The sequence below is a fragment of the Triturus cristatus genome, chromosome 3_2 (assembly GCF_964204655.1).
Source record: "Triturus cristatus chromosome 3_2, aTriCri1.1, whole genome shotgun sequence".
NCBI classification, from domain to species: Eukaryota; Metazoa; Chordata; class Amphibia; order Caudata; family Salamandridae; genus Triturus; species Triturus cristatus.
This window is the reverse complement of record NC_140584.1, coordinates 849,567,140-849,591,169: the sequence shown is the minus strand read 5'-3', so window position 1 is coordinate 849,591,169 and position 24,030 is coordinate 849,567,140. Positions and strand designations below refer to the sequence as shown.

At 45.4% G+C, this 24,030-nt stretch overlaps 1 protein-coding gene across 4 annotated transcripts in view; it reads left to right on the top strand.

Annotated features, from left to right (window-relative positions):
- The window catches only part of SPAG5 (sperm associated antigen 5), a 577,046-nt gene that overhangs the window by 170,847 nt on the left and 382,169 nt on the right, over positions 1-24,030 (top strand). For all 4 annotated transcript variants that reach the window (XM_085649122.1, XM_085649121.1, XM_085649120.1 and 1 more), the window contains one exon: positions 11,553-11,700. In XM_085649122.1, the coding sequence (XP_085505248.1) occupies positions 11,553-11,700 (148 nt within the window). The remainder of the gene's footprint in view (positions 1-11,552; positions 11,701-24,030) is intronic.

The window sequence follows — 24,030 nt, the reverse complement described above, 5'->3', positions numbered from 1 at the left end:
CTTTTCCATATCTACATTAACCAGGCCCCCATACCCGCACTTCACCAAACGGCTGTTGAATTAAAGAACTCCGATAAAGTGCCCCTTTTTAGGGAGCCCGTTAGGCATTGCACCGCCGGCCCGACGAGGAGCAGCCCAGATGATGAAGCATGACACCTGAAAGGGTGTGTGAGGGCATTAATATCCAACAAAAGGATTACCCACTTCGCATACAGCGTGCATGTAGTCTAATCCAGCTCTCTTGTTGATTCACCTATATTTTCTCCTTTAATTGAGGAACAGCAGGTAATACTCTTCTTGGTAGTCCACAAATTTTCACCCACCCCGCGTTCCCCAAAGGCTTCCGAGAACAATGGTACCTCACTTGTGTGGGTCGGCCTAGTGCCCGCGACAGGAAACGGCGCAAAACGCAACGTGGACACACCTCAAAATCGCTGTGAAAAATGACCCTTTTTTAGCAAAGTGCCTAGCTGTAGTTTTTGAACCATAGCTCTGCCGGCACCTAGGGAAACCTAGCAAACCTATACATTTTTGAAAACTAGACACCCAAGGGATTCTAGGATTGGGTGACATGACTACCTCCCACCAGGTTGTGTTACCCAAACCTAAAAAATTGCCCAAAAAACCACTTTTCCCCCACATTTTTGTGGTGGAAAGTTCTGGAATCTGCGTAGATTCCAAGAAAAATGGTACCTTACTTGCGTGTGTCTGCCTAGTGCCTGCGACAGGAAACGGCGCAAAACGTAACGTGGACACACCTCAATTTCGCTGTGAAAAATGACTCTTTTTTGGCAGTGCCTAGCTGTAGTTTTTTAACCATAGCTCTGCCAGCACCTAGGGAAACCTAGCAAACCTATACATTTCTGAAAACTAGACACCCGGGGGATTCCAGGGAGGTATGGCTTGCGTGGATCCCCCCCAGAATACCCTGCAAATCTCAATTTTAGCTGAAAACATCACCTTTTTCACACATTTTTGTGTGCGAAAGTTGTGGCATCACCGGGCTGACACAAATTTCCTACCACCCAGCGTTCCCCCGGGTCAACCGATAAAAACGGTGCCTCACTCGTGTGGGAGGCCCAAGTACCCGCGACAGGCAAGGGCCCACAACGTAGTGAGACGACCTGAAAATTGCCCATCTCAAAACAACCTGGTTTTGAAAGGGGGGGGTCACTTGGTTTTTTGGCTCAGTGCTTGGCAGCCACCTAGGGAAACCTCCCAAACCCACACATTTCTGAAAACTAGACACCCGGGGGATTCCAGGAAGGTATGGCTTGCGTGGATCCCCCAACGTTTCCTTACCCAGAATGCCCTGCAAACCTCAAATTTAGCTGAAAAAATCACCTTTTTCACACAATTTTGTGTAGGAAAGTTGTGGCATCACCGGGCTGACACAAATTTCCTACCACCCAGTGTTCTTCCAAGTTTCCCGATAAAAACGGTTCCTCACTCGTGTGGGAGGCCTAAGGACCCGCCACAGGTAAGGCAGAAAGACTGTCATTTTTGACATTGGCATGCCCGTTTCGGGCAGCCCACACCCTAAAAACAATTGCGCAAAAAAAATCCCTGGTGGATAGTGGGCTTTCTGCCCCTCGGGGGGGGGGGCAGAAAGGCTGTAATGGTGGCGGGGGTTGGCATGGGAATGCCCATTTTGGGCAGCCCCCACCCTAAAACAAATTGTGCAAAATAAAATCCCTGGCATTTAGTGGGTTTTCTGCTGTACTGCCCCATCTGCTCCCGGGGGGGGGGGCAGAAAGGCTGTAATGGTGGCGGGGGGTGGGGGCACTGGCGAGCCCGTTTAGGGCAGCCACCACCCTAAATAAAATTGCGCGGAAAAAATCCCTGGCGTCAGGTGGGCTTTCCGCCCCCCCCGAAGGGGCAGATTAGGGGCCAATGCCCCATCTGCCCCCCAGGGGGTGGGCAGAAAGGCTGCAATGGTGGCGGGTGGGTGGGGGCATTGGCGTACCCGTTTCAGGCAGCCTCCACCCTAAAAAAAACCTTCTGAAAACAAATCCCTAGTGTTTAGTGTGCTTGCCCCCCCCCCCCCCGAAGGGGCAGATTAGGGGCCACTGCCCCATATGCCCCACGGGGGGGCAGAAAGACTTTTATAATTGGGGGGGGGGGCATGGGCCTGCCCGTTTTGGGCAGCCCCACCCCTATTTTTACTTTAGAGGTGCAAAAAGACAATATTGCCAAAATAAACTGGGGGGAGCAAAGGCCCTTGCCCAAGGGGCCGCTCCCTCCTCCCTGGTGTCTAGTGGGTGGATCCCTGCTTGGGGATCGCCCTCCTGTGGTGATCCCCAAGCAGGGATCCACTGGGTACCATTGGAAAGGGGAGATTCTCCCCTTTCCAACGATACCTCTCCCGCCTTTCTATGTGCTCAGGGGGCTGAGATAGCCCCCTGAGCACGTAGAAAGGGAAACTGAAATGATCCTCTTTACAGTTTCGGTTTCACTGAAATGACGTCAGCGCGACGTGCGCGCCGATCATCATTTCAGGGAAAGGGGGGCGGGGGTTGGGGGGCCTCGGGAGCTGGGGAAGCTCTTCCCCAGCTCCCGAGCCTATTTTGGTTTAAAGGGAATCCCTCTGGTGCCCGCACCAGAGGGATTTCCCTGGGAATGCCTCATGACGAGCTGGACTCGTCATGGGCACACGAGAACTGTGTGCCATGACGAGTCCAGCTCGTCATGGGCATTCAAGGGGTTAAACCCCCGCGGCTGGATTCAGGCATTAGACCGATTGGAGATTAGATTGGTCTAAGACCCCTAACTTTCTGGCGTAGATTGTGGGGGACCCCGGAACTGGTAGAATTTCGGTCAGAAGCAAAAGAGTTACTGGGTTTCTCGGGTTTAGAAAAAATTGCTTGGTTTGCATATATAAGGGAAGAGTACAGTAGGATAGGTAAACCAAATCTCTAGAGTAACCCTGAAGAAGCGTGTTCTGCAATTGCATGTGCTGAACTGGTGACAATTTACCGAACATATAAATTGTTAGTCATCCACGGGAATCCAGCTCATCTGACAGTCAAATTCCTCACAATAAAAGATGAGTATAAATTTGAAACCTTCCTGGATGACATTTTACCTTTCTCAGCAAGAAAACTATATCTCCAGTTTAGATTTAGTACCCTTTCACTACGTGCCTTTATTTGTAAATGGTCTGAAACTGCCCCACGTGGGTGCCTAGCTTGCAACCATCAGGAGGAGTCAGACCTCCATGTTTTATTCTTTTGTTTAGGCTACAAACCTGCAAGACAGCGCTGGCTCATACAGTTTTGCAGGAATCTAGGTTTTGTGCACTGCCAGGAGGCACTTAGAATTTTGAAGTTTGATACCTCTAAGCCAATTGTTTTTGCTGTCTCTCGATTTCTAAATTCAATGTGGCGCAGGCGCTGGACTCTCTGAAAGACTGAGAAAAAAGACTAGCATTTGTTATTTTAGAGAAGAAGTCACAGAAGGCCTTGCCCGCAGGTCATGAGAAGGATACTGGAGCTCAAGCCCACAGCTACTATGCAAAACCTTGCTACAGCCACAGTCCATCTCTCAAGGATTGAAAAGAAATATAGAGCAACCAGTACAGCACAACTTTATATATTAAAGACCGATTCAGTGGTTTCTGCTGCGGTGCAATGGAGATCACACAACCATTCGACTCCGTGCCAACGGACAAAGGACACAAATGTGGATATGGGGGGGTGGGGGGGGGGGGGGTTAAAGTGTCAACGTTCTAACTGGAGATCTAGTAAAGATTGCTAATGCATATTTTGACTGGCAATTATGGAGTGCCTTACATCCATTCATAGAAAAATTACCAGAAGAGGACAGAACCAAAGCAAAAAGCATTGTAAAGGATCCAGCTTTGGCTTCCCTAATTGTTGCTTCTTTGGATGCGTCAACTTGTGCTTTTTGCTAAGTAGGCAATGGTATGGTTTATTAAAGAAAACTTCTTTCAGACGGTAAGTCCATTCTAAAGTAATCGGCATGCCTTATGATGGGACGAACATCTTTGGAAAAAAAGGTGTCTGACACCCTGCAGTCTATTAAAACACGCTGAAACTAATAGATCATTAGATGTCTTGCAAAACAGCAATATGAAAACTGCAGGGGTCAAGGTTACAGATCCTACACCCAGGGGCCATTTTTTCATTCCTATAGACAGTACGGAAAAGATTGGCAGAAACAAAGACAGCAAATAATGGAAACTAATGGCAGCAGCATGTGAACCACCGCCAGCACTAAATGTGCCAGCCTAGTAGCCAAGATCGTTGCGCGCACTTTTTAATCCGTGTTGGGTAGCACCAGGGGCAGATATGAGCCCAGGTTGTGTGGTTTAGGAAGAGATAGGACTAGCGCTTCGTGTAGAGAGGAGGGAAGGCCTGAGGCCGCCAGTCCCTCTGCGCAGAGGAGGAGCAACCCTGTTGTAAGAAGTGTGGCATATATGCCTTATAAAATTCAACCGGGGGTCTTTCCTATGGCCAGGGCCCTGATTGCCTCCTGTATTTCATAAAGGTAATTGGGTCATCCAGCTCTGCTCTTTGGTCAGTTGCGAGGCAGGGCTGGGGAATTGTGGAAAATAAGGCTTAATTTTCTTATGGGGGGCAATGAGCTTTCATTGGTATAGTGAGATGTAGTCGTTGGTTGGGTCCAGGTGTATGCGCTGCTGAGTATAGAGCAGGTCACCAGCAGCGGATCTTAGCGCTGTGATAGACCGTATCAGCCATGCCTACAGCATGCTAGATCTATCTGCAGTGGTGTGTGTGTGCATGCCAAGTGAGCTGCATAGTTTTAAACTTTATTTATCTTTTATAATCAAATCAACAATAAAATCACATCAGTAGTTACATTAGTCTTTGGTGTGCAATACACATTCCGCCGATAACACATCTGCCTCCATTTTCAATATACACTCCTAGCTCTGCGCTAATAGCACCCTTGTCCTTGCAGCCTTCTTCTGTCCTGTCACACCTTTCCAATGTCACTAGGGTAGCCCAGTCTCCTAACAGGTTTTTTCCGAGAGCCATCTCTACATACATACTCTTATGCTATTTGATTACGACATTACCCGCCATCTGTACCTGTCCAGGGGAGAGCCTGATGATACCTCCACTAACACATTGCCCGCCCGGCTAAACAGTGTTCCCGCCGCCTGAGCTAACCAACCCCTGTGGGCACAATCCCGGAGCCGGAATGAGAGGAAGTGGAAGTGGGCAGAGTCGCTATATACGTTCTGTAGGGACCCCAGATATCTTTAGGGCGTGTTACGCTGGGCAGTAGGCTAGAATAAATCTCGCTGTTTATGCTGCAAAAGGCCAAATCAGTGAGCCATGCCTGAGTAGTGCGTAACGCCCCGCCCCCCCAGCGCATCGCTTTGTTAACAGAAAACATATGGAAGCCAACCACCGAGCCGACTTGGGAAAGTTGAACGTATACCCCAGCAATGCCACCTCCGGGGAAGGAACCAACGTAAGCCCAAGCATCTTCCCCAGAATTTTGTGCATCTGCACCCAATACAAGTGTATGCATGGACAGGACCAAGTCATATGGGCAAAATCAGCGTGTGGGGCGCCGCATTTCCAGCACGTGTGTGGCCTCTTCGGGTCAATAGTATGTAGTTTTTCTGGTGTCATGTAGCTTCTATGAAAAAACTTATAATGTAACAGCTTATGGCGACTATTTAATGATATCTTTTGGGTGACCTTGCAGCAGGCTGACCATTGATCATCCGCAATAGGACGTCCCAGGTCAGCCTCCCATTCCAAACGCAGTTTCTCGTCCCTGCAGTGAACTTGTGCTATGCACAGTTTGTACAATTTGGAAATTATATGTGCCCCTGTTTCCTTTTCAATGAGGAGAGTCAATGGCTCGAAGGATTCAGGCTCCAATGGGAAACCCCCACCTCAGATCTTGCTGTTAAATAGAGCCTGTTGAGAAGAAATTTGTCCATGAAAGTGGCGTCCCGGAAGCGTGCCTCCTCCGAGACCGAGAATATGTGCCCGCCCGGGTACAAATCACCCATCTTGGTGATTTCAAACTTAGTCAATGTGCGTTGCACGAGCCTCTCGCCGGTTACGGGAAGCCATCGTGCATTTGGCAACGGGAGAGCAGAGTAATATAAAGTGGATTGACCCATGTAGCGTAGGAGCCTGTTCCAGGCCCAGCTAGTGGTCGATATCGTTTGTATGTCAACCGGACTTCTGGGTTCGCCTCTAGGTAGTACCGCTGCTAAGCGGTCAGGAAGCACAAAGTCCGCTTCCGGGCGCAAGAATGGAATCCGCGCATCAGGGTGGTACCAGGTGTATGCATGCGCGCATTATGCGATCAGATAATATAGATAAAAATCTGGAATTCCAAGTCCGCCTCTATCGTACGGGAGTGTGAGTATCTTCCACCGGACCCGGGGCTGCTTGCTTCCCCAGACCAATCTTACCAAATGGGATCGTAACGTGGCAAAAAAGCTTTGAGTGAGGGGTATGGGGATATTATTAAAAAAATATAAAAATTTAGGGAGCACTATCATCTTTATAATAGCGATTCTACCTGCCATGGATAAAGGAAGCCGTATCCATTTATCCACCTGCGACTCGAGCTTTTTTATTGCGCAGCCATAATTAAGGCGCAGCATCTGATCGTGGCTCAGGTGTATGTGGATGCCCAAATACCTTACAGAGTCTGCACACCATTCCAGCGGAAACTCACATTGCCAAGGGGAGGTGCAGCTGGTCAACGGAAAAATGATTGACTTATGCCAATTGATACTCAGCCCAGAGTGTTGCCCAAAGCGAAGTATTTCCCGTATAAGCGGTGCAAGATTCAGATGTGGCTCTCTAACATAAAGTATAGTATCATCGGCATATAATGAAACCAATAGGGGACCTGTCCTGAATTGCAGCCCTCTGTGGAGATGCCGCTCTTGAAAATGCCGAATTAAGGGGTCCATGGCGAGAATGAACAAAAGCGGGGAAAGCGGACAACCCTGGCGGGTGCCCCGAGTAAGAGCAAACGGGTGCGACAACGTGCCATTTAATACGAAGTCTCGCCGTGGGCCGACTGTATAATAGCTTCGTGGTGGCAATGAAGCTGGCTGGCATGCCCATCCGCCGCATTATGGACAAGAAGAAGGGCCATTCGAGAGTGTCAAATGCTTTTTCTGTGTCAAGCAGTATTGCCGCCGTTGGGGTAGCGGGGTTTATCCTGTGTAGCACCGAGAACAAAGTCCGCAAATTCAATTGGGTCGAGCGGTGGGGGACAAAGCCCGATTGAGCCGGCAAAATGATAAACTCCATCAATTGTGAGAGTCTGTTGGCCACGATTTTGGCGAGGATCTTGTAGTCGATGTTTAATAGCGAAAGGGGCCGGTATGACCCACAAAGCGCTGGGTCCTTATTAGGCTTTGGAAGTAGAATGACCGCTTCGCTCAAGGTGGGCGGAAGGGTCTCCCGCTCCAAGGCCTCAGCATACACCTCAATAAGTTTCGGTGCTAACAGATCTGAAAAGGCCTTGTAGAACTCGCCAGTCCAGTCAGGCCATCGAGGCCCGGACCAGAGGAGCCCCGAAGTACTTTAATCGTCCCTCGTACCTCGGTCACCGTTATGGGCTCTGCCATAAACTCCTGCATGCCCTTCTCTAAAAACACTAGCGCAATTTCAGATAAGTAGTCCTCTCGAGCAGTAGTGTCACTGCTGTGTCTAGTCGTGTATAATGCAGAGAAGTGGGCCAGAAATTCATCCTTGATCTCCGAGGGTGTCGAGCGAAGCGATCCGTCCTGGCCACGTATTTCAGTGACGTATGCCTTGCTGTACGGCGGCCTCAGAGCCTGAGCTAAGGTGCGGCCTGGACGATCGCCCTCCCCATATCTACGGGCAGTTTGGTATTTACCCAAATAAAGGATCTCTCTATCCGCCGTCTCCCTGTAATCGGAGAGGAGGCTCAGCCTCCTGGCCAGTACAGAGCCAGGAGGAGCGTGAAGCGCCTCTGCATCTAACGACTCTAGTTTAGCCTCCAACTGTGCGAGTGTTGTGCGCAACGCCTTGAGGACCCCTGCATGTTTGGCTATACAAACACCCCGAATGTAGGCCTTAAACCCCTCCCACAGCATGGCCCAGGAGTCTACCGAGCCGGTGTTAATCGCAAAATATTCCTCAATCGCCTCATTGACCTCGTTGCAGAATAGGTCGTCTAATAGCGCGCGCCCAGGGAAGCGCCATTGTCTCTCAAAACCCTTGGGGCGTGATACATGCAGGCAAAGCAACACAGGCGAGTGGTCAGAGTACGTCCTGGGTAGTGTCCTCAATGTCCGGTACCAGGGGGACACACCTGGAGAGAGCAGCCAGTAGTCGATCCTAGTCCAAGTATTGTGTTGGCCAGAAAAGTGTGTGTAGCAAGTGGAGGAGGGTTTACGCCCGCGCCAAATGTCAATGAGGGAGAAATGTTCACAAAGTTCACGGATTGCGTGCCGCGCTCTGGGCTTAGTGTCCGCCGCATCCGAGATACTGTCCAAGCCCACATCCAGTAAAAGATTGAAATCTCGACCAATCAGGAGCAAAGCAGGTTCTAGTTTAGAAAGTGGAGCGTTTAGCGCGTGGAAGTACTCTGGGGAGTCAGTGTTGGGGCCATAGACACAAACCAAGATGACCCCATGGCCCATCAGCACTCCCCTCACTATGATATAGCGCCCCTCTCTATCACCAATAACCTGTTGGCAATGAAACGGGACTCTTTTATGGATTAATACTGCTGTGCCGTTATAGCATGCCGTACTTAAGGCCGAGATTGCGGAGCGCCGCCTTAACCCCTGTGAACTTACACCGGGCTTCCTGTACCATCGCTGTAAAATCAGGGTAAAATGCAATTTTTGAGACTTGCCAGGTGACGTCTCCCCGCTCCCTGGCTAGACGTAGGGCAGTGTCTCGGTCTCGAAAGTTCATGATGCGGGCTATCAGAGGGCGTGCGCCCTCTCCACCACAAAGCCTGGCGTGAAAGATTCTCTTCCAAAAATGTCAACAAGCAACTTTTCCACAAATACATCCTTTCTTTAAGAGCATTTCGCTGGTGCCAAATATCTATCATGTGCAAATGCTCATCCAACTTGTGTAAGGCCTTGGGTGCTAGGTAGTAGAGAGATGGATCTGTCAAGGTCTCTGCTCAGGACGCTGTTAAAGTCTCCACACAGGAGCCATGGAACTCAAACCCAGCGGGAGAGTGCTTTTGACAACCGGCGAAGGAACAGGGTTTGTTCTGTGTTAGGTGCATATTTGATGCTTAAAAAAGTGTTTTGGCATTATAAATGGCTCTTGATAAGTGCATAGCGGCCCTCCTGTTCTATTACCACCTCTTCAGTGGAGAAGGGGGCCCCAGGTCTGATCTAAATTAACACTCCTGTTGCAACAGAGGAGAATTTGGTAGTGTAGACCTGGCCTTGCTGTGAAGCTGGAGCTTTTGGGTGTTTTGTTGAAGTCACTGTTCCATCTTCCGACTTCTATGTTAGAACATTACTTCTGTAATTGTGCTCCACGTAAGCTTGGCAAAGACAACTGAGACTCGAGCTAGTGCCAGCATAAGACATGATGTGGTATGGAAGCTGTTGGTTCTTTAAACCATTGGTGTATTTTTCTCGGCTTCTCTATTCATGCTGCCTATCTGGGGGCATTTTCCTTAATGTTCTACATGTAGGAAGTGGGCTCTGTACATACTATTATAACACAAAAAATCCTCTGGTCTATGCTAGCACGGAGACAGACTAAGAAATGCCGGACTAGTGCCACCACAGGCGACAGATCCCTTATAGGACGAATACCCTCACCCACCATAGGTGGCATGCTTCATCATATGGGTTCCTCCTCCCTGTGGGAATACCTGGTCTCACTGAGGGCTACAACTAGCCTAGCGAGGGGGCTCTTTGCCGGAGTTCTTTTGAGCTGCCGTTTGTGAAGTGTGATGGTGAGGGCTCGAGCAGAGCAACGGGTAGGTTGCACACTTTCCACGACGATCCGGGATCACGGGATGACGCTTTGCACAACTCGGCTTCGGCTTATTGGAGCCATTCCCCCTGACTCTAGCAGTCGGTACATTTGTTGATGGCATTAAGGTATACTCTGTATCATTTTGCGTATGGGACAGCACGGCACTAAGCAAGACATGTGCACCTAACTCTCCACGTATGAGTAGTTTAGTTATTTTCCCTCACAGTCCTAACCAATTGCCTTGATCTTTCCAGACGTTACCGGCAAGAAACATGTTGACCACTACCTATACCTTGAGCTAACGTGGACCATTATATCCACCTAAGCCACACTTGTGTTGAACCCCAGGTTATTTTAAAAACATTAAAACCCTATTTACGAGCCCCTAGGAGTTTATTTAATAATCTTCCTAGCACTCTACTCTCATACTATTCCTTCACCGTCACACTCACACTTCACAAACGGCAGCTCATAAGAACTCTGGCAAAGAGCCCCCTTGCTGGGCCCGTTGGAGCGCCTGCCCAACGAGGAGCTGCCCAGTGATGAAGCATGACACCCCTCTGGGTATGTGAGGACTCCTGCTTCTGAAGGAGCAGATCCCTCGGACTTGATCATTCAGGACCCTACTGACCTACCTTCAACAGGAACTGCACACCTTTTTGTTTCTCAGTCTAATTCAGGGGCGTGTGTGCTGGAACTTTCATTAGCCCTCCGTCCTTCCTTGTGTTTTTTGGCAGTTCTAGGGAACTCGTTTGTCAAGAACAATGTTATAAAAAACAAAGAACAATACAATGGGGTCACAAATGCATAACTTTTTTAGTGATGTGACCACTTTCTCCCTCACTTTGCGCGCAGTCCCTCTTTGGCTCTCTCCCTTCTGTGAATTATTGACTATCTTGCCTTTGCGCATGATGTGAAATAGCAATTCCATCAGTTCTTCCAGTTGGTTGGTTTCTCTCGTTATCCTTGATTTTATTTACTTTTAAACCAGGTTTCTGTTTGCATTACAGATGCTCAATTCTCACAAGAAGTCTTTAACATTGGGCTACCTGTTCATGCTTGAATTGGTGGCTCTTCCAATGAAATTCCCTCCCATTGAAAGCAAGAGATTTTTACATGATCTATATTTTCATTTGTGTTATATCTCCATCCTTTGTAATCGCCCGGAATAATAGCCTTGCAGGAATGGGGTGTATTAAGGAATGACATTCAGTGTGCTTTTGGGATCTTCATCTGTCCTTAAAATGTGTCCTTTGTTGATGAGGAAGACAGTAAGCAGGGTTTTCCATCTCTGAAGTTTTTCAGCCATGTCGTCTTCAAGGTTCTCATTTTGGGTCTATGTGTTGCACAGCATCATAAAGGGGAACAGGCAGAGTGCAGTGCTCCTTACTCTTTCGCTTTGTCCATCTGAAGCATTTGGTACATTACTTCATGTCTTGACTTGATGTGTGATACAACCTTTTTTTCTTTAATAACTGGGCGTTCTAGTGCATATTGAGCCCCTTGTTGTACACTTGCTGCTCACTTTGACTTAGCTAATCTTCGTTTGAGGATGTGATAAAGGTATTCATCCATCTCAATTTCATTCTGCAGAGCTGGCAACTCTGATGGAGAGAGTGTCTGAGCTAGAGTCTGAACGTGATGGGATAAAAGACATGGTCTCTGAGAAAAGTGTTCAGCTATCTGCAAGAGAAGAATCCTTGTTGTTTCTGGAGCAAGCCTTGGAAGAAAAGTCTACACGGTGAGATAAGGGAGGCATTAGATATAATTGATATTTGTGTGTTTTCTTAATTTGTGTTTTTTTTTGTTTTCCAAACTGCACTCCATGCAGATGACATTTTCTCTTTAACTAGAACCCCATCAATGCACTATGCTCACTACAACACATTCCTCACAAAAAGTTGTAATGCTTACAAATGTATTTTCTCACTTTAATACATTTTACTTATTGATCAGTAATTTTCTTGGTTCCATTTTGTCTATATGCCTGCTACTTGTACATCCAAATAATGTTGTTCTTGGGACAGAAATGTTTCAACTTAATTTAAATAGGTATTCATGTTACACCTGTGTATTGTGTTTCTACTTCTAAACATCTTTTAAGCACACTCATTGAAATGAATTTTATAAAACAAAATGTAATTTTAAGATATTTTCCCTTTACAAATACAGAAGCCACAAGCTAAAACTGATACTTCTACTTACAGATTCCTTATACTTTTAATCTTCCCAATCGGCATACTGGATCTAGAAAAGCATGGTTACGCGATGATAGGTGGTGCCATCAGTATCCATTGTAACTTCCTGGGACATGAGAGAATGTGGGCTTACGGCTAGACTCCCAACTTTGGAGCTGGGAAACCAAGGTTCTAGCCTCGGGGTCTACTCCAAATCCTGTGATTCTGGGCTAATCACTTAATCTCCCCATGCCTACCCAAAAACAAAATATGAATGTGTCCTTGTGTAACATAACTGGTGCTCATGTCAAGCGCTCCAATACCTTCCGGTCGAGTTCGTGCCATATAAATCTGAAAAAAATGAAATAAAATGGCTCTGCCAGTAGGTGCCACCTCTGCTTGTTGAGATCAGTGTCTTTCTTCTGTGTCGTTCGACATGGGTTAGGTATGCATCTCCAATTTTGTTTTAATTTCAAACCCAGATTTATTAAATGAATCCTTTCTGGCTATTTTCCAGGCATGATGCCACCAAAGACTACAGTTTTTAAGCTGTGTTGTATGTGTGGGAAAGAGATATCGGTCATGGACCCGCACAACATCTGTCTATAGTGTCTAGCGGTCAAGCATGACTCCAGGTCCTGCAACAAATGCTCCCACCTTGTTCTGGATTCCACAGACGGTAGCATGTGGAATTGGAACTGATGTTAAACCCTGAAACAAGCCTAGATTTAGTCTGTGGAGTTTTCTTAAGATGTCCATGCATGCTTTGTGAGCATACCTTTTGAAAGTGCTAGGTACTTGATGAGAAGGCCGATTTTGCTTTAGGGAATTTTAAAACTAGCTGTGCTGTGTCCTATAGGAATGGCCTTCCCACCTCGCCAATTCTGACAGCAGTGTAGGAAGTTACGTTATTTTAGGGACCTTTTATTGAATGAATAAACCCCTTTGCTACCCCCCCCCCCCCCCCACTTAGGCCCTTTAACGTTTTGTCTACATAAGGTATTCATGCCAAATTTGCATCCTTTTCTTCCAAAATCCTGAGCCTTCTAAAGGTACCAAGGGTTTGTGGATTCCCCAGTAGAGGACAGAGAAATTAGCCAAAATACAGATAAATTTGGTTTTTTTTTGGTGGGGAAATGAGGAAAAAGTGCTGCAGAAGAAAGTCGGTTTTTCCCCTTGCAAATGGTATCAACAAAGGGTTTGTTGTGCTAAAATCACCATCTACCCATCTTTCAGGAACAGGCAGACGTTTGTCAGAAAACCAAAATGTTTTACACAGTTTTGGCATTTTACTGGGACATGGCCTATTTTTCCTATTTTTATAATTTCAACCTCCTCCTACCAGTTAATGGTAGAAATGGGTGTGAAACCAATAATGGATCCCGGAATGCTATACAAAATTCTGATTTCAACAACGGGTCATTTGTATAGAACCTTGAAGGTATTCCTATAGAAACTAATAGTTGAAATGAAAAAAATATTGATATTGAGTTGAAAAAAAATAGCCATTTGTGATAAAGTTTGCACTTGTAACTTCTTCTATGTATTGCCGATTTTTTTTTTTTTTTTAAGCAATATACCGTTAGGTCCACTGGACCCTTCTAGTTTTGCTGATATAGAGTGCTTGTTGGTTTACCAAGAACCCGAGTTACCCACAGCCAATAACTCTGCTGTCCCATGTAATGGTTTACATTTGGAAGGCAGAAATGCATAACAAGTCAATTGGTAATAACACTTGTTCTACAATTCTGTATTCCCCAAGTCTCCCGATAAAAATGGCACCTCACTTTTGTGGGTAGGCCTAGTACACGTGACAGGAAACAGCCCAAAACGTAACTTGAGCACATCACATTTTTCCAGTGAAAACTGACCTTTTTTCGCAATGTGCCTAGCTGTGGATTTTGGAACCTTGCTCAGCAGGCACCTAGGGAAACTGTGGAAATGTGGATTTTCCTGGTCAGTTATGTCCCCTATCTTGGACCCCAACGGTTCTATGTGCATGTCACAAGTACATGTATGTTTCCCTCCAGTTCCAGTTATGAAGACGCAAATACATGTGCGTCCACCGTCAACATGTCCTCTGTCAGATCCGCCATGAATGGGCTGGATATTCGATTCCTAAGTATGAAAGGCCACCGACTTTTTATGGCTAAGTTACTCCATTTTTACAGTTCAGGCAAGTAGGCCCGATTCTGTCCTCAAAGCCTTTCCCTGCTCTCTGCCTCTGACAGCTTCAGCTTGAGCTCGCATCTGTATCCATGAACTTTGTCCTACTCCCTGTGCGGCTAACGGTGCCTGCCTCGGCCAGTTTTGCCTGCCTGCCAAGAACTGTATTTCACCTTCGAATTATCTGCTTCCCCCTCAGCCGATGCATTCCTGCCTAGTAGTTTAAGTAAACATTCTTCCAGTTACCAAGCAAAAGGCCCGGCTTCTCTGTCTTTATGCAAGTAATTCATAGCCCTGTTACCATGGAATATTCCTACCCCCTCGCATTTAGTGTAGACACTTAGACGCTTGTACACGCACACACAGTCAGTATAGAATAGATTCTGTCCGAGAGCCCTTCCCTTGTGGATAACACAGTTCTTTAAACATAGGATATTAGATATGATTTGGGATTAGGTTGACATAACCCCAGACTTTTGTCTCCACATGTAGAGCTAAATGTCAAGTCCCTTTCACCCTCTAGTTGCACGTCTATCACACGTCATGCTGCTGCGCGCGCATCTCTGCCAAGTATTTCTGCTGACATTGCGAAATCATCTCCAGGTATCCACCCACACATGACAATTTACCCATTATCATCAAGTGGACGCCCACATGGACGCCCACCTTCACGCCTACTTACACGCCCACATGCTCTTATCTCATTCTCTCTTGCTCTCTTGCTTACGTACAATTGAGAAATGTATATATACTGTACTCTGTGAATAATGTTTTGAGAATATTGAGAATACTTTTCAGCCCCGTCCAGATCCTTTTTGGTGATGGAGATATTCTCGCTTTGACTCGAGTTATTGGAATAAAGCCCTTTATGAATCTGATACCACAGACTCAGCCTCTTGCTTTATGCATGATCTTATTGATATCTGAAAAATTATGACAGCGTGATATTTTATTTACCACAGAATGGCGCCCGAACAGTTTAATCTCTTTCCCCACACGCCGGAGATGAAGGTCCTGTTTTGCCCCCTTCCATAGCCGTGATGGACTTCAAGCGTGCACGTCGCGGGTTTTCCCGCCAACTCCCTCAGGCCACCGAAGGGGACAGACTGTGACCAGGCATCCATACGAGGCGGTGAGGAACGCAGATTGTCTACCCAGAGCCCACCTGCGAGAGAGCTGCGTCCGAGGTATACAGAGGCCCACCAGGTTTTCAAAGTCCCGATGTCCAGAGGGTCCGATGTCCGCAGTCGTCGAGTCCAGTCCATTCTCTGAGGAGCTACTCGGTGAGTACCATCGCCGGGGAGGCGTGTTGACGCGCACATAGGTTGTGCCGGTCAAGACGGATTTGGGTACACAAATCCGGTCTGCACTGTTTAGCAGTGTATATGTACTGTTTAGCAGTATATCAAGTATTCCGAAGTATTCAGTTATTGTCAAGAATTCAGCGTGGTGATTAGTTAGGCAGACTGTCATCATTGTCGGTCGTTGTTAAAATGTTTAATGTTTAATGTTTAAAGTGTTCAAATATTGTGGTATGAATGATTGTTCATTGTTCATTGTTCATTTTTGTGCTTTTTGTATTAAGTGTGTTCCAGATTAAGTATCAGATCAGTTGTCAATATGCCGCTCTTTTCGAAGTTAAGACAGATTATTACTAGAAAAGGGGTGCTTGAAGAAGCAGTTCCTATTCCTCCTAGGGACACTCCAGGGCAAATAATGTATCACAAGCATGGCTTAGACGCCATATTATTCCTTGATCTATGGGTGGACTACACCAAAGAGTTACCAGAAAGTCAGAGATGGCCCGTAGCTGGGACCTGGGATGCCGAATGTATCATGAAAGTCGAAGAAGAGTTGTGGAAGAGGAAAGCTAGACAGTCACAGAAAGACGCTGTTGAATTATGGCGTAAAGAATAGCATAGACGCACAGAGTAAGCGCTCAGAAAAGAAGAGAAAAGTAGGGAGGATTCAGACAAAGCCCGAGAAAACGTGTTAGTTGAGGAAGGTATACGAGTAAAAGCAGGACAAGTAGATGGACAACGAAACACTCTTATGAAAGAGAAAATGTAGACCAGCTTGGAAGGATGCCATTGAGTTTTTGGCGCAAGGAGTGACATAGAAGGACAGAGTAAGTGTTTCATGAAGCAGAGAGAAGTGGACTGGTGTCTGGAAAAGCCAAGGATGAGATGTTACAGGAGGAATTTGAGCTGGTAAAATGAGCGCAGGCTGACAGAAAAAGAAATACTGACGTTGCTGGTATTTATCCCGTCCTTTCAGAGGACCTAGCAAGAGTGGCCCCAGTAGAAAGACCAGTTAGAGTGTAACAGCAAGTACAGCGATACAAATAATAATGATATAGTAGCCCAAAGGTTCTTGAGCCACCCACCAAATGAACAGCGCATAGCTGGTGTTTACATGGTCCAACATTTGACTACATTGTCAATAGGAAATTGAGAGGGGTGCAGCTAGAGAAGGAGCAACTCCTGTGATTTGATGACACCCCTAAGGTACAAAGTGTTAACGAAAAATAATTAGTGACAAGTTTAGCTTGGAAAAAGAATTGTGGGTATTTCGAATTTGCAAATTTTTCATGAATACAGGTTTGTGTTCTTGATGGTCCAGTGAGCCAATGTGCTGGGTCAAGTCGGTAAGATTATGACCCCCTGAGTGCAAATTGTATGTAAAAATAATTTTTCAATTGAGCGAATTATTGCAGTTTTTATGGAATTGAGTAGTCTTTTTGTCTTTGACAGCTTCAGAGTGAGGAGAAGGTGGGGGCCGTGTAGAGCAGAATGTGATACAGAAATCGGAGACAGATTCTGACCTTGTAGCCAGTGTAGGTGGGGGCCGATGAGAGGAGCAGAACAGGGCACTGCTTAGAAGGCTTCTCTGACATCGCATCTGTGTAATGCCTGCAGCTGGAGAGCCTTGGGGCCAGGAGTAAGAAAAACAAAAAAAAGATGGCTGGCAGCCCAGGCTCAGGCCGCGCTGAGGGGCTATTTTTAACTTCTCTGATAAGACAGGGCAGCTGAGAAATGTAAGTCGAGAAAGATTCCCTTGTTCTATTCTGTGCAAAACAAGTGCCCCGAGGAAATGTCTATGGAGAAGATTTGTTTTATTTTTTAGCAATTGTTATATTGCTTCTGGTCAGAAAGTAAAATGTTGCTCTTGTTTGGAATTTTAAGGGCTATGTGCCTATATAAAAACGATTTTCAAATTCAGACATTTTTGAATTGTGGCCACAAGCTGCCACCAGTTGCATTGGATAAATGATCCAGTGGTTACGGGTCTGTGAGGAAAGATGTGAGATGCATCTTCGACTAGGACATGAGGGTACATTGTGTACAAAGAAGCATAGCACATTTTTATAAAAAAAAAAAAAAAAAAAAAAAAAAAAGACAGGTTCGTGTGTTCGTCATTTTTTGATTATTGTTGCTGATCCTGTGTGTCAGACTTGACGCGGTCATCATTGGGATGACCCACTGCCAGATGGGGTTGTATAGGGCAGGTAAATAAGTTATTGATTATAAGCCTGACAAATTAAGCAGGCCAGAATGTTCGCATCTGAGCTGTAGGTACTGTAATTACGCATCGCTGCTCATTTATATATGTTAGTGTAATTATCTATGCTTTCTGTGCCCGGTATACTGATGGCTTGGCACAATTACTAAATTTCACAGACATGATATTACCATTATCATGCTGTCAAAATAGCAGACAACACGTTATCAGTGTATGTCTAATTGGTGTTGGAGATGAATGAAACAAAAGAAAAGGCTATGCAAGACTAAAATATTTTTCACATAACTGCCTTTCTCTTATAGACAGGCAGCCTCGGTCATATGTTTCCAGATTGGACATTAAGGAACAATTATGATCTGTGCACTCGCATCTTAACTCTTGAAGGCCTGTTTTAAATAAGGACTGCCACCACAGAGTGACAAATAAGGCTCGGTATTTAGGGTAATGAGAAAATATCTGACAGGATTTCCTTTTTAAAGTTTGCTTTAGTAAGCTCATTCTTGTGAGTGGTGGCCCCAAAAGTTGACTTGTTTTTGAATTAGGCTATTTATTGTATAGGTGGAAATTATTGCACATTGATTGATTTCTTTAGCAGATAAATTATTAATTATCAACATTAACAACTGTTCTTAAACTTGGTTTTCCGAATATTTAGGTAATTTAGCATTCCTATTAGGGCCTCCTAGCATTAATATTGACTTCAGGTTGGTGTAGGTTCATGTAATAGGGACATTTGCATATGAGATGTCATTTGGCCAGCTTATGAGCTAACACAATGAGGTTTGTACATTAATTTGAAGGATTTCTCGCCGTTTCACATACGCTGTGTATCTCCTATAATTTTGCTTACGCCCAGTAGCTACACACAGGGATTAATAGTGTTGACAAGACACAGGGTTTGATAGTGTTTGACAGCAGTGAAATCTGTTTCAGATTTCCTCCTGTCAAAAAGGGGGGGAAGGAGGAGAATATTGGCTTTCTGCTGGCCCCTGAGGAGGTTCGCTTCCCGCTAGCCTCTTAAGAAATTAAGCCCCTTAGAAATTAGCCCCCTTAGAAATTAAGCCAAGGAAATAGGTATGGTGTTTTCCCCTTTTTCTCATGTTTTATTGTGATCTTTCAGGGGAATTAGTTGTGGGCACCGGAACGTATTCAATTGATTTCTGGTTTTTCACAGCCCAAGACACAAAAAGACTAAAGTCCTCAAGAACACACTGTGGCATTTGAAGAATTAAAGAGAGCTTTATGTCAAGCACCAGTTTTAGCAAACCCTGATTACAACAAATCGTTTATGCTTTTTGTGACAGAGCGGGATGGAACAGCACTATCTGTCCTAACACAAGATCATGCAGGAAAACACGAGCCCTGTGCTTATCTTTCTAGTACATTAGACCCAGTAGCACAGGCTTTGCCTGCGTGCCTAAAATCAGTTGCAGCAACGGCCTTAGCCATAAGACAAAGTGACTCGATAGTGCTGGGCCACCCTCTGACAGTACAAGTACCACACGCAGTAGAGGTTCTCTTGAACCGGACACAAACACAACACCTGACTGTAGCTAGACTGACGGATTATGAGCCAACGTTATTTCAACCACACATAGAGATCAGACGATGCAACATACTGAATCCTGCTACCCTTTACAGATGTTGCACTCCCAGACCCCGAGCTAACACTATATGTTGACGGCTCATGCATGAGGACAGGGGCGGGAGAATTAGTGGCAGCATATGCAGTGACTGCTGATACTGTAATAATAGAGACTAAAAGAATAGACATATTGTCAGCACAAGCAGCAGAGCTCATCACCCTGACACAAGCGTGCATAAGAGCTAAGCACCTGAGAGTAAACATTTACACCGATTTTCTGGCGAGAAAGAGGTTTCTTGACCTCTCATGGGGCCAAGATACAGCATGGCCCCCTTATTCAAGCCCTACTGGAAGCAATACATTTACCAACAGCCATAGCTATCCTAAAATGTAAAGCACATACTAGAGCCACAGATACCATTTCCCAAGGCAATGATCTGGCAGACCGAACTGCTAAACAGACAGCTCAGACCCCACTAGACATGACAAAATCACAGATACTATCACTGTCCAAAGCCATGACAGTTAGGGATCCTTCCAAGGATGTACAAGACATACAGACACATGCTACTATGGACGAATTAAAGAAATGGTCGGAACAAGGAGGGGTACTGACTGATCAGGGTTGGATGAATAAGGGCAAATTCGATGGTACAAGTGATTATAAATACCGCACATAGTCCTGCACACTTAGGAGAGAAAGCAATGATAGATAGCTTACAGAATATATGGTTCAACAAGCACCTGCGTGCAGCAGCGAAACAAAAGGTCAGAACATGTATGATCTGTTGCCAATTCAATGCAGGTAAAGGCATTCCGATGGAACAAGGTGGATTCCATCCACCTGACCACCCTTTTGAAGTGCTCCAAATGGATTATATCCAAATAAACAGATGTAGAGGTTACAAATATGTCCTGGTACTAATGAAGCAGGTGTCCCTTCTGTTAGGGTATACCTGGAAATTCCATTGTGTGCGACATCCTGAAGCAGCAGGCCTTGTAGAAAGACATAATCAGACATTAAAAATTTGCGCAGACAAAGGTATAGACTGGATGGTAGCCCTGCCGGTTGCCCTCTTTTACATGCGAATTGTAGCTCATTCTAGAACAGGCTTATCTCCCTATGAAGTGGTCTTTGGTAGACCACCAAAATATGTGGGCACTACAATGCCTAAAAGATTACTTATGTTGACAGTAACATGCTGACAGATTACCTGGCTTCCTTGATGTCTGCACTACTCTCTTGTTGTTCGCAGGTTGCTGCCGCCTTGCCTGACAACACCCAGGTCAAAGAATACTCCATCGCTCCTGGATGAAGTGCTCTGGACCACGGGGACGACCACGGGGACGGCCGTTAAAGTCAAAGTGCACCTTCACCACTCTTTTACAAAGGAAAAAAAAACTTTGAACTTGGATTTTGAACAACATTTTCTAGAGGAGAATGCCCAGAAGTTTCCACAAAGCTAAACCTTGATTCAAAAAGTCAGAACCCGTTTGATCAATTAAGTCCACTAGGTGGTGAAGCGGTTGAACATGTATTCTGGCTCGCATAAGATCTTGGACAATAACAAAGCAAAAATAAGAGAGCTAGATAAGAAGCAAATAGATGTATAGTGACTGTAATTTTTCAATATCTTAAGAGCATCACGATAATATGTATCAGCTTAATACTACATGCTATTTTTCCTCCTATTGCCTCACTCTTATACTCCTCCACTAATGATACCATAAAGCACACCATAAAGCACACATTTAGTGATCTGCCATCCTATGAGCTATCATATCGACTTGCCTTACGCAACAATACCTTTATTCAGATGCTGCACCATTCACATCAGACTAGCAATGCTACAGACTGCTGGGTCTGTGGCCGACTCCCCCCCTATCAGAACTATAAGGGAGTTTTGCCCCTTTATTCTCTATCCGTTCACACACAATGGCTCCTGTGGAGCATGGTTTAGTTTGATTAGTTCCCTAGATTCGAATTCCGCAGTTTATCAAGACAACTGGGTATGGGGAAACCTGAATTTAGTTTTTGCTTAAAGTCTGCTACCCTAACAAGGAGGGACTTCCCAAAAGAACAGGAACTGATCTAAGAAATGAAGTATATGGATTAGGTAATTTTACACTTAACTTCATGATCCTGAACGTTGAATCTGAAGCTACACCAATCTTGCCCGCCATGTCCGTATTCCCAGTAAAAGAGGAATTATGTATAAGAAAGAATGGCTCCATACACATGGGCCATAGTAAATGCACCACTGTAATAAAATTCAGTGATCAAGGCAAGTCTACATTTAGAGCTTCTCGTCATTCCTACTTTATATGTGGCCAGACCGCATATATACGCTTACCTCTAGATTGGGATGGTACCTGTTACATAGCATTCCTCCTACCACCTGTTTTCCTAGCTCCTCCTGATTCTCATAGAAATACTCATTTAGTACACAATAGACAGCAGAGAGATCTCCCAATTGTCGATTACACTGAAGCAGCATGGGAAAAATACACAGATTTCAATAAAGGTTTCTTTCCCTATATAGGTACAGTTACCAATAGTAAACTGATACGTAGATTAACCAGAACCCTTGAAGCAGTAGTGAACGAAACTATTTCCGCCTTAGGCAATTTAACAGAAGAGCAGTCTGCTATGCGGATTGTTGTGCTTCAAAATATTCTTGTCCTTGACGTTATCCTGGCCGATAGGGGCGGAGCTTGTAGGGTCATCGGATCAAGCTATTGCATTTTTCATACCAGAAAATTCGCCATCTGTATATAAAGCCATAACTCGCCTTCATAAGATTGTAAGCCAGATACACCAGAATCCAGGCACCTGGACTTGGTCCGGTTGGTTTTGGAGTGTATTATCTACCTTTGGATGGAGGGTCCTATCCTTCCTAGGTATTGGCCTTCTCATACTATTCAGTTGCTGTCTATGTCTACAATGTGGACCAGCGATCTGTGGTCTGTGTGCCACATCGTGTATTCCACCACCAAGATTTCATTCAAGATCACGGAAGAAGAAAGAAGAACAAATGATGCTATATGAACAGATCAATGGATTGATGAAGATTGATATCTCTTGAAGGGCAAGTAGGGGACAAGGAGGGAATGTGGAAATGTGGATTTTCCTGGTCAGTTATGTCCCCTATCTTGGACCCCAACGGTTCTATGTGCATGTCACAAGTACATGTAGGTTTCCCTCCAGTTCCAGTTATGAAGACGCAAATACATGTGCGTCCACCGTCAACATGTCCTCTGTCAGATCCGCCATGAATGGGCTGGATATTCGATTCCTAAGTATGAAAGGCCACCGACTTTTTATGGCTAAGTTACTCCATTTTTACAGTTCAGGCAAGTAGGCCCGATTCTGTCCTCAAAGCCTTTCCCTGCTCTCTGCCTCTGACAGCTTCAGCTTGAGCTCGCATCTGTATCCATGAACTTTGTCCTACTCCCTGTGCGGCTAACGGTGCCTGCCTCGGCCAGTTTTGCCTGCCTGCCAAGAACTGTATTTCACCTTCGAATTATCTGCTTCCCCCTCAGCCGATGCATTCCTGCCTAGTAGTTTAAGTAAACATTCTTCCAGTTACCAAGCAAAAGGCCCGGCTTCTCTGTCTTTATGCAAGTAATTCATAGCCCTGTTACCATGGAATATTCCTACCCCCTTGCATTTAGTGTAGACACTTAGACGCTTGTACACGCACACACAGTCAGTATAGAATAGATTCTGTCCGAGAGCCCTTCCCTTGTGGATAACACAGTTCTTTAAACATAGGATATTAGATATGATTTGGGATTAGGTTGACATAACCCCAGACTTTTGTCTCCACATGTAGAGCTAAATGTCAAGTCCCTTTCACCCTCTAGTTGCACGTCTATCGCACGTCATGCTGCTGCGCGCGCATCTCTGCCAAGTATTTCTGCTGACATTGCGAAATCATCTCCAGGTATCCACCCACACATGACAATTTACCCATTATCATCAAGTGGACGCCCACATGGACGCCCACCTTCACGCCTACTTACACGCCCACATGCTCTTATCTCATTCTCTCTTGCTCTCTTGCTTACGTACAATTGAGAAATGTATATATACTGTACTCTGTGAATAATGTTTTGAGAATATTGAGAATACTTTTCAGCCCCGTCCAGATCCTTTTTGGTGATGGAGATATTCTCCCTTTGACTCGAGTTATTGGAATAAAGCCCTTTATGAATCTGATACCACAGACTCAGCCTCTTGCTTTATGCATGATCTTATTGATATCTGAAAAATTATGACAGCGTGATATTTTATTTACCACAAAACCTAGCACACCTGTACATTTTTAAAACTAGACACCCACAGAAATCCAGGATGTAGTGACTTATGTGGCTCTCACCGGTTCTGTTACCCAGAATCCCTTGCAAACCTCAAACTTTAAAGAAAAAAAAATACTTTTTCCTCACTTTTCTGTGATGGAAAGTTCTGGAATCTGGGGTGAGCCACAAACTTCCACCCATCCAGCATTCCACCCAAGCTCCTGATAAAAATGGTACCTCAGTTGTGTGGGTAAGCCTAGTGCCCCTGACTGGAAACGGCCCAAAACGCAACATGGGCCCATTACATTTTTCCACTGAA